The following is a 10,899-nucleotide window of genomic DNA, read 5'->3' on the forward strand; positions in this document are numbered from 1 at the left end:
ACTATGCAACGATAACTTAATCATAAAATACCAAGAACATGCAAAAATTTATTTGCAGAGATTTTTCATGTCTCTGCGTAATTTGTATTCGAAAATGCAAGTGTTAAATTGTGCAGCTTTCCATGCAGCTGATGATGTAATAGCTATGGAGTGCAACTTCAGTAGGATTTCTACTTTTCCGTTTGAAAACTTCCTGGGAAAACTAACAAGTCTCATCCGAACTCCAAATCGTCCTCTTTCTCAAATTTGTCGCAGAGTACATGAGTTGAGTCTGACAGATCCTCCAAAGCCAAAACTACCGCATAAAATTACGGTACTTACACTCGGAATTAATTCGATAGTTTTTAACGAAAACCACTTCAAATATCCGCTACTCAATTGTATGAGTAAGATTTTTCCCAGAAAAAACTAAGAAAACTACGTGTCGACGAAACAAGAGATAGTGAAGTTCAATTTCGGGTCGGCACGCGTTTAGAGTTAATACTTTCAACGTCATTTCAGATAAGTTTTCCATTGAACTAGAAGAAAGATGTGCAAAATATCAAGTTATTTACGAAAACTTTGCCATTATCACTCAATTTGATAAGCTGGAATCAAGTGAATTTCGTGCAAAATCAAAATTACTCAGAGAAATCTATCACTCGGACATTGAATCTTCCTTGGACGATGAGTTTGTTCACTTTTACGCATTTTTTTGACAAACAAATTCAGCAAAAGTCTCCATTAGAGTTATTAAGATATCTCCGTGGAAATGATTTATCTTGTGTGCTTCCGAATGTTGAAATTGCTTATAGAATATTCATTATTATTGCTGTGACCAACTGTAGCGTAGAAAAATCGTTTTCTTGTTTGAAAAGAATAAAAAACTATTTGCGTTCCACAATGAAAGAAGATCGCCTTAGCATATTAGCAATTTTGTGTATGGTGTAAAAAATATTCTTAAGAAATACAAACAGTGATCAAAAAATTTTTTGGATTTGTTTTGTTTATTATCGTTTAACATATACTACTGAAAAGATTTTGATGTTAAAGTTAAACAACAAGCGATACTGTTCACATTGGTTTTTATCAACAAAATTCGGAGCCAAAATAAAAAATGTAGGGGGGGGGGGGCAAGTCCACTACTGCCCAGGGGCGCAAAGAAGGATAGATGCGGCCCTGTAAGTACTTCCTTTACGAGTAAGAGTATATTTATCCTGCCCGTGTGGAAAATTATCATGGCGCTGTACTGTTTCTTTGCAGTCCGCCTTGAGTCTATATTAGCGCGACACAGACTGACTGTACAGTGGCTAGACTGGGATGTAACATAAAATTGAGATACAACATTAAATATTGTTTTTTTAATTATTTAAGTAATTGGTTACATACATATTGAAACGACTCATATTTGTTTTTCTGTATTTATTCAACTCCCTTTACACTTAAATCATCTTCGAAAACTATTTGTCAACAGTCAACAGCGTTTGTAATTAAGGGTCCCAAAACTTTACGAAATTCTTTTTCCGTTAAAGTTTTCTCGTCGTTTTTCAGCAGCGCTTCCAAAACTTTTCAGAACTTTATTCAGTTCCCGGAGAGTTGTCTTGTCATATGGAGGTGGCGGATATTTGGCAACATGTTTTAATTTATTTCTCTTGAATGAAATCCATGAGCCCAAAACAATATCGACAAGAAGTTTTCCATTTTCATTCTCATACCCCGGAAACGAAACCAATTCGTAAGGGTAGGCTTGCTCATCATTCAAATCTTGAATTCCCGACATATTACTAAAACGCGGTTTGGACATTTATTTTCCAAACTTGATAAAAAATTTCTCATTCGAAATTATCAGTTAGGAAAAAGAAAAATTAATTAACATTTGGAAATAGGTATAATTTTGAGGTAATATACCTGTCAATACTTTGCTAGCTGTTATTATCAATATTTACTTATTATCAATATTTATTTATTTATATTGTATATATATTCAGTATTTTTTATGGTGTATATTTACAGTATATGCTGTCAGTATATATATAAACTAAACGATTCAATTTATTGTTAATAAACTCACCAGATCAATACATTTTTAATGATTTCCAAATATTTTCGATCTCATGGCGTCTCATCTTTGTTATCAACATAATCAGCACAATACAATCAACTAGATTTACAATGTTACCAGCATCTTTTTCGAATCCGTTTAAATATCAAAATTCGAATGCTTCATTTTAATTAAAAAATATTTTAATTTTTAATTTTTCGCTCTGTATATGCTCTCGTTTTTTAAATTTAAATATATCTATGTAGCAAAGAAACTCAATTTTAGTACTTTTTGTTTAAAATGAAGCGATTGGATTTTGAGGTTAGACTTTTCATTCTTCGTCTTATTTGAGCTAAGAGTATTAAAATTAAATATTTGTTCGCTCTACAGATAAACGTCTAGTTAAAAAAAGTAACATATATGACTTTCAGTCAGTGCTACTTTGACAGACCACTACGCGAGCACCAAACTCCAAAAGAGTTAGCAGCAGACAGCGATATAGGAACGAAATCAGTATCCAGAATCATGAACGAAATAGCCGTACTTCCAATAAAAGATACGGTAAACAAATAAAATCGAAGAGAACAATTCCATATTTTTAGGGTGCATATTTAAAAAGAAAATAAAAGATTGTGTTCGTTATTATCAATTAATTCTGAAAAGTTTAATTTTTGCTAAACATCACAAATACATTAGATTGATTTTTTTCACTAAACAAAATCAACACAGCAATTTATTATGATTGAAGGATATAAAATTTATCCCATAAATGAAAACGTCAACTATTATGTTTTTAATTATATCTCAGACATATACTTCATTAATTACAAAATTTAAGTAAAAATACAAGTATCTAATTAATAGGGTTTTTTAGAGACTGCACGTAAACATTATTAAAATTAAATTTTCATTTTCTAAGTCCAAAAAGACATACTATCTAGTGCTAAGACAAAATGTTGACATATTTACTGTATCGAAATTGCCTATTATTTCTGTGTAGCAACTAGATAATTTAACTTGACAAAGGTTCAAACATAGCAAAACTATATAGTGCCAAGCTCGAGTCAGCATAGTATTACTATATATAGTAGGAAATGAAAAAAACTGTACTGGTGATGCATGATTCAAGACGGCCATGACATATTTCTACACGGGCTTAGTTAATTTAGCAGACTTGCAGCCCTATAATTAAAAAATTTATTTCATTAAGGAATTCTTCTTACTACTTAAGTACAAGAGTATCAACAACGCTTAAATTTAAATTTTAGAGGTTATGTTTCACATGATTTACTCTGGTGTTACTGAACTGATTAGTGAATAAGTCTGAAATCACTGATTAAAAAGTAAAATGTCTGACTACTATTTCAATCAGTGAATTTTTCACCGATTCATACTTAGAGAGCAGGGAACAAACAATATGTCAACATCGTACTAGCTTAGATTTTTCGTCATATATTATCCCAGTACGTGATACCTTCTGTATTCATGCAGTACAATCCAAAAAAACGAGAAAAAATTGTTGCGCGTGGGAGATTATGTATGTTTAATACCGAAAGCAATGGGAAGACGTTAAACTTTTGCATATCTGTAAAATGTATTTTTCTATTCGGTATACCCGGTAATAACCGTAGAATAGAGAAAAATTAATATTTTCAGATTTCAGCGCAAAAGTGAAGAATATTCTATTATTTTGAATACGTGATCTTTCCATCTGTCTAAAATTCCACGATAAGAAAAAGATACCTCCTAAACTAATTCACTTCTATTTCCATAGCGACCACCACAGAGTTTTCTATTCTCCCAAAGAGAACGTGTTTTCAATATATTTAATTCCTTCTAATTGTACCGGTAACGTACATCACAAAGATATTTCTTATTCCTCAGAAGTGGTCATATCTTAATTTTATTTAATTCCTTCTAATAAGTGATACTTCGAGTGTCACCTGAAGATTCTCATGGATTCATTCCTCGTGCAAAAATCCCGTACCGCGCACTAAGAAATAAAAAAATGGTCGTTACCAGTCATTTCCTTTAACCCGTACTGACAATTTTTTTACCGGCACTTGGCAGTTTATACACTTCGAATTGAAGAACATAATAAATCCGAATATAAGCGAGCTGCACATGTCCTATATGCGATCAATCTTATAAAGCGATCTACGCACCGAGTGGGACAGCAGACTGCTCACCACCAAAGCCGATGTCGCAATTTTTTCATAATCAGAGGTTCGATAACAAATTTATACAAATTATATACAAATGAAATATAATTTCTATAAAAATATGCTATACAAATTTTATAAAAGTTCAATCAAAATTTCATATGTAATTTATATATAAATTATATTTTCTTTTTCACGTGGGCACCCTTTTATACACCCTTACGTAATTAAATAAGCGTACACAGTTTGACAATTGACATCTGTGTAAAAGCACAGTTGAGCAAGTTTCATGAGTGCAAGTGAACAATTGGGCAAGTGACGTCTGTGCACGTACGCAATTAGTCAAGTCAAATCTTTTGTACGTGCACAGTTAGGTAAGTGATATCTGAACACGTGCACACTTAGGAAAGTGACATCTGTGCACGTCCAAGTCACACACTGAAAAAATGGTCAGTTGAGCCAACTATTTAGTTAGGAAGGTATCGTACTGATATTTTATTAGTTAATACTGCTATTTTATTAGTGGACACAACAATTTCATCAATCGCAGTGATTACTCAGTTAGTACCAGCAACTAAGTAAATGGTTGTCCCAATCAATAAAATAGCAGTACCATATCTTATAAACTAAATAGTTGGCCCAACTAACCATTCGTTTCAGTGCAGGAACCAATATTTGCACGTCTACATTTCAACGTGCACAGTTGTCACTTGGAGAACTGTGTACATTCACAGTTACACGGAGAAAAAGATATCGCACCTTGATATCGCAAACTTTTGTATTGAAATAAAGGGCAATATTCTAATGTACAAGCAGGTTCCGGAGCTTTGTAGGATATTATAGTGCACTATTATCGCTTGGCCACTACTAGAACCCTTGTATATATATAATATAATAAAATAATAATATAATCTAAAATCTTGTAATTTACGATATCACGATTTTATGCTCTTATAATGTGATAATTACGATATATAGAGCAGGAATTACGGTATATATTGCAATTCATGCGATATCGTTTTCTCCGTGTAGTATTTGGATAACTGTGCATGTGGAAATTTCCACGTGCACGGTTGTACTTGGACAACTATGCATGTCGAAATTTCGACGTGCACAGATGGGATCCTCTGGGCTTGGACGTGTACAGATGGACGTGCACAGTTGGGCACGTGCAAAGTTGTTCCTCGATAACTGTCTACACGAGTGGCTACACGCCACTCTTTCCCGATCTCCAAGAATAATCGATTCACCGGTCCAGAGGTCACCCTGGATAGGAAATATAATTCATTTTTTGCTCAAAATAAGGAGTGTTCAATACAAACTTATCGGCAAAAATAATTTTTGTATATGTATCATATGTGGCAGAATACGTCAAGTGCTCTCTCCCACCTAAAACAATTGTTTTTTTTTTAATCGGGTTGCAAATCAGCTGAATTAGGGCCGATTCCACTAGCTGTGATTAAATCCATGATTAGCTAATCATAATTATTTTTTAATCAGCGTTTTAATCACGATCAACTTGTGGCGCGTTCCACCATGAATTATTAACCTCTGGTTAGCCAACCATATGCCCTGTTCGCAATTAGTCTAGTTTGCGCGTGTTTCTGTTGTAATGGTGATCCTGATTGGCTGATTTCGAGCTTGTATTCGCGCGCAAAATATACCTCGACTGCTCACGAACGACGAGCGGCGACGTGTTTTTGTTTAGGCACATCGTTTCCAAATAAATGGACAGAAATTAGTTATAGACTGAAATTGAATATAAGTTGTGTGAGTACAAGATATCGTTATAAATTCGATCAATATTCCACGCTATATTTGAACTTCAACTTTGAGGTTATGTTGATCCCGTTAACGCCGATTAACTCGCTAATCAGCCAAAATGGCCGGTTAAGTTCATCGACGATTAGATTTCTTTAATCATGTTTTAAAACTTGGTGGAGCGCCATTTGACGATTAAACTAAGTTAATCAATGATTAAAATTTAACCACTTGATTAAACAATGATTTAACTGGCAGCGGGTTAAATGTAATTCTATAGTTAAGCGGCGATTATCCTGTCGCGCTTTCCACTACGTTTTAGGAGGTCCGGTTATCTAACCAGATAGTCGTTTCAAAATAACTCCTGTTTTACTTTTAACCATTCGCGTGATTGGCTACTTGTCGGCCCAGTGAAAAACAAAGCAATATGGCCGTGCGCGCCAAAACCAAATAAGGTTCACTCCACACTCGTGTCCACACGAACTTAAAAAAAGTGAATTTGTATGTGTTTTTTGTTCCTGTTATATTTTTGTTTTATTCGTGTTACCTGTGATAACGTGGAAGAAAATAAAGTAAGATCGCCTAATTTTATTCCTAATGCTCCTTCGATTTGATTCAGCAGATCATTTACACAAGCTTTTCTTAAGCAAGATCTCGTTTGAAAATTAACTTCGTCATCAGGCGACCTCAGAATTTCTTCCAGAAACTCCATATTTCACAACGACACTGCACTTTTTTGGTTAAAGGACGATTGAATCGCCCTAACCGACCAATCTTGACCGGTTAAATTTAACGGTGGGTTATGCGAGTTAACCGGATGTTAAAAAGTGGTGGAACGCGTAACTAACTTTAATCGAGAATTAAATTTTTAATTGAGGTTGTGGAACCGGCCCTTAGAGTCATAATGAACCTCTCTTAATTCATCAAACCACAGGTTAATTTATGAACCGGGTGTCTATATACAGGGGCCGGCATTTTTCACTTATTTTGGTCCTATTTCACCTACTCGTAGGTGTAACTTCTTTCAGGATTAAGAGATTAGACTTTTATTAAAGTGCTTTGGAAATCTCTTTTCATATACTTTAAGACTATCATAATATTTTCTTTCATTATGATTTTTTTTGTGAAAATGAAAATAAAATTGATTTTTTAAACAAAACCCAATTAAAAATTTTTTCTTGTTTTTAAATAGTGACTCTTTAAAGTTATGCAGAAGAAAAAGTGTACTGAAAATAATTTGGTAGTCAAATTGAGATCTTTAAATCTTAATAAAAAATCATCTTCAGATATGTAGCGACCTTGAAGTTTACCACGAATATACAGTTTAAAGTTGTGTAATTAATTAAAAAAAAAACTAATAGTTTTATCAAAAAGATAAAAACACACCTAGATTCGTCTCCGAAAAATTTCGTTGCGGTTTTCAAATAATTTTTTAAATAATTACATTACTTTTCACAGTTCTGCAATTGTTATAAAGAAAATAATTGTCGGATTGGAAAATAAACAAATCCATTGCATTCCTCTCGAAAATATAAACAAAAATACAAATAAAAACGATAAACAAAAAAAAATCCGCATCTAGATTTTTCGGAGACGAATCTAGGGGTGTTTTTATTTTTATAATGCGACTATTAGTTTTTTAAATTTAATTACACAACTTTTAAGTCTATATTTGTAGAAAACTTCAAGATGATTTTTTAAAAAATTTTTTTAAATTTTAATTTGACGACCAAAGTATTTTCAGCCCATTTTTTCTGCATGAGTTTAAAGTCTGTAAAAAAGCTCTTGTTTAAAAGAGAAAAAGAATTTACGTAAGGTTTTTTTTCAAAAACCAATAGAAAGTTACACTATAACGTAAAAAGTGAAACAGTGACAACTTTAGGCCTCTGTATATTGATAACCGATTGATAAACGGACTTAATGAATGACTACGGACTACGAATAATTACGGAATAACTGAATTAATATAGGTCCACTAGGACTCTAATTTAGCCAAGTTTCAACCTGATAAAAAAAGAACAATAATTTTAGGTGGGAAAACTTAAGGTATTCTGCATATAAGAAAATATTGTTGAAAATACTAATTTTTTACGTTGGCGAGTTGCTTAACAGCCTTGGGAGCCTATTTGCCCGTTTCCAACAAATTTGAAAAAATTCTCAATTTTTACCAAATAATAGCTTTTTGGAGGGTATCTCTTCAAATAAAAAAAACTTGTTTGAATAGCCACCATAATGTCACAGATATGCCTTCATTTGAAAGCTTCTGTTCTGCAGGTTTTGAACTTCCGTCTACCTGGACTTTCCGGTACTTTCCGGTATTTTCCGGTACAAACTGGAGATGCAAGAAGCCGTTACGGAAGTCACAAACAAGAAGAAGCACCTCAGCTCCAGTTTAGCAAATTTCTGTGTTTGGCTGTGTTGTTTGCTTGATCAAATTGTGAATATGATACGGAATTTATCATTTTTTTAAATAGAGTAAATTGATTTTATTGGCTATTAAATAATTATTTTAGCCTGTGATTTAAATTTTTAATTTTAAGAAACCAGTTTTCTTAAAAATAGCGGTAAGTACTTTAAATATGCATCGTGACTTGTGAAAGACAATGTATCATTTTCTTACTGTGAAGTTTACATATGAATGTCAAATAACGATGATTCCAAATATTATAGAAATGTTCCGAAGCTGCTTAAGTTCCACTAATAATTATAAAGAAAGCAAACAATCATCATCCAGTAAAGATCATCATCGTCGCAATAGTACACGAAGCAAAGAAGAAATAAGCAGAAGAAGAGAGGAGTGGTTAATACTTCAAGAAAGGAAAAGAGAGCATGAAAGACGAAAACAAAAAATGATTTTGGAGTATGAATTAAAAAGAGCAGCAATGTTGGGTTCCAAGGAAGACTCAGGAAGATCATCGCATCGAAGTCGAAGAGAGAGAAAAAGCAAATCTCCGGATCATAGAAGTAGAGATCATAAAGGACAGAGTCGTCGCCAACCGTTTATTTCGCAGAAGTAAGTACTTTTTACATTTAGGGAGAGTCGGTACTGGCCACTTCAACTTTTTTATTATTAATAAAAGTAGCTGGTATCGATGAAAAAACGTCAATTCTAATTTTGTTGCTTCTATAGTAACAAATCAAAAGCAGCTGTTTAAAGAATAATTATGATTAGAGAGGGGAAAAAAGTGTTTTATGTGAGGTCTAAAAAAGTTTATTCAAAAAGAGCGCCGGGTAGCCTCGGTTACCGAGAAAATCTTAATATTTGAACATTTTATCGTAACTGAATAACTAATGACATACATCAGGACAAAAGTACTCAACGTAAATTAAAAAAACACAAAAAGCTTTGAAAGTTACATTGTTTACGTAAAAGGTTATTTAATAGTTCTTGACAACAGCAAACTAAATTGAACATGATCAAATTTGGACAGGGGTACCCGACATGTCGAAGCAGCCAGGGTTACCCGAATGGGACATATTACAATAAAACTTCTATGAATAAAAAAAAAATACGAGAAATTATTATTAAGCAAAAATTACAGGTCACATAGTTCGAAAGTGAAGTTACATGTTAAAATCAAAATCAATCTAATTTTTTTGTAGTTTTACAAACATTCAATAATAATTTTCGTCCATATTTCACAAAATTCTTGCGTTTTCTAGAGAAAAGATATTAAAATCGGATTTTCTTTGAAGCCGATGAGAAATCAGTCGATATTTAAAAATACACTTATGGACAATTTCAAAACATAACAATGTTGATTTATCATCGTAGAAACTTCAGTTAATTCAAAATCATGAGTCGCCGGGGCTACCCGATTATCCCCTAAATTATTTAACAAGCTTTTTCAAATTGAAATAACATTAATTTTCCAACTTTTTGTTTAAAATGAGTCTAAAATCCATTGTAAAACATTTATTATTGTGCAGATTAAAAAAATGGTAATTTCAGAGAATTTATTTTGAAATGCGCATTTTAAGGAAATTTCTGAGAACAAACCTTCCGCGTAGAAAATTATCGAGATAAACTGCCGTGGAATTAGGACATTGCCTATCCCATTGTCTTATTTAGACGCGCTTTTCGGATCCTAATCGGGTGCTGGCTTACTTAGCATACCAACAAATTTTCTAACTAAAAATAAATTTTTTATCCTTATCATCTAGTCAGTCTATTTGAGGTATTGTCGGGTGCTGGCTAGCCTATCAGAACAAAAAATTCTAACTTTTAAATCCAAACACATGTTTATCTGCACATTTCTGAAAACATTCTCAGCATGGTCGTATACGCAGGTCCGGGGACTGTTGTTAAGGGGGAAGTTCCCTTATTGAAGCTTTCGGTTAATTCAAAAATTGCCACTATGGAGTGAAATAGTAGTAGAGTAGTAGCGGTTTAATTTGAAATTTGGATGCGATAAAATCAATATTTTTAACATGTATTTGATAATTTAAATAATGTCTAAGGTTAGAAATAAATGTAATTAAGTGGGCTTTCTTAAATATCAAACAATCAAAATAATGCAACGAGATATGTTAATATTTATTATAATGTTTGAATTTGAATGCCATAAATTTAACTAGAGTAAAGAATCTAGAAAACAAAAATACTGAAAATACTGAAAAAATTATATATTGATGTCGTTATGTCGCAAACGGCATTTTCTTAGAGATTGTATATCTTATGTTAACGGCATCAAGATTCTGGCTGTGTCAGTGTCACTCGGCCTTTGAAGCTAGAAAACGTGTTTATGTTTTTAAACTTCTGACTACTGGACTAATACGCAATGTGTAGTGGCAGGATCGCGAAACTTTTTGTCTTAAGTAAGGAAACTTTCCTCACCACGAGGGCCCCGGACCTGTAGTCCAGGAGCTGGGTAGGATCCCGTATGCATTAAAGAGGTAAAGGATAAAAACTATGTAGTCTTATGTATTTTGACCCGCTGAATCCAATGGTACCGG

General features: G+C 33.0%; 1 protein-coding gene across 1 annotated transcript in view; it reads left to right on the forward strand.

Moving 5' to 3' along the window:
* Positions 1-10,899, forward strand: part of LOC117180475 — a 91,812-nt gene that overhangs the window by 54,721 nt on the left and 26,192 nt on the right. Inside the window, exons 10-14 of the mRNA XM_033372974.1 lie at positions 59-386; positions 502-670; positions 2,452-2,581; positions 8,218-8,338; positions 8,614-8,956. Coding sequence (XP_033228865.1) covers positions 59-386; positions 502-670; positions 2,452-2,581; positions 8,218-8,338; positions 8,614-8,956 — 1,091 coding nt within the window. The remainder of the gene's footprint in view (positions 1-58; positions 387-501; positions 671-2,451; positions 2,582-8,217; positions 8,339-8,613; positions 8,957-10,899) is intronic.

Source organism: Belonocnema kinseyi, chromosome 9 (assembly GCF_010883055.1).
Source record: "Belonocnema kinseyi isolate 2016_QV_RU_SX_M_011 chromosome 9, B_treatae_v1, whole genome shotgun sequence".
NCBI classification, from domain to species: Eukaryota; Metazoa; Arthropoda; class Insecta; order Hymenoptera; family Cynipidae; genus Belonocnema; species Belonocnema kinseyi.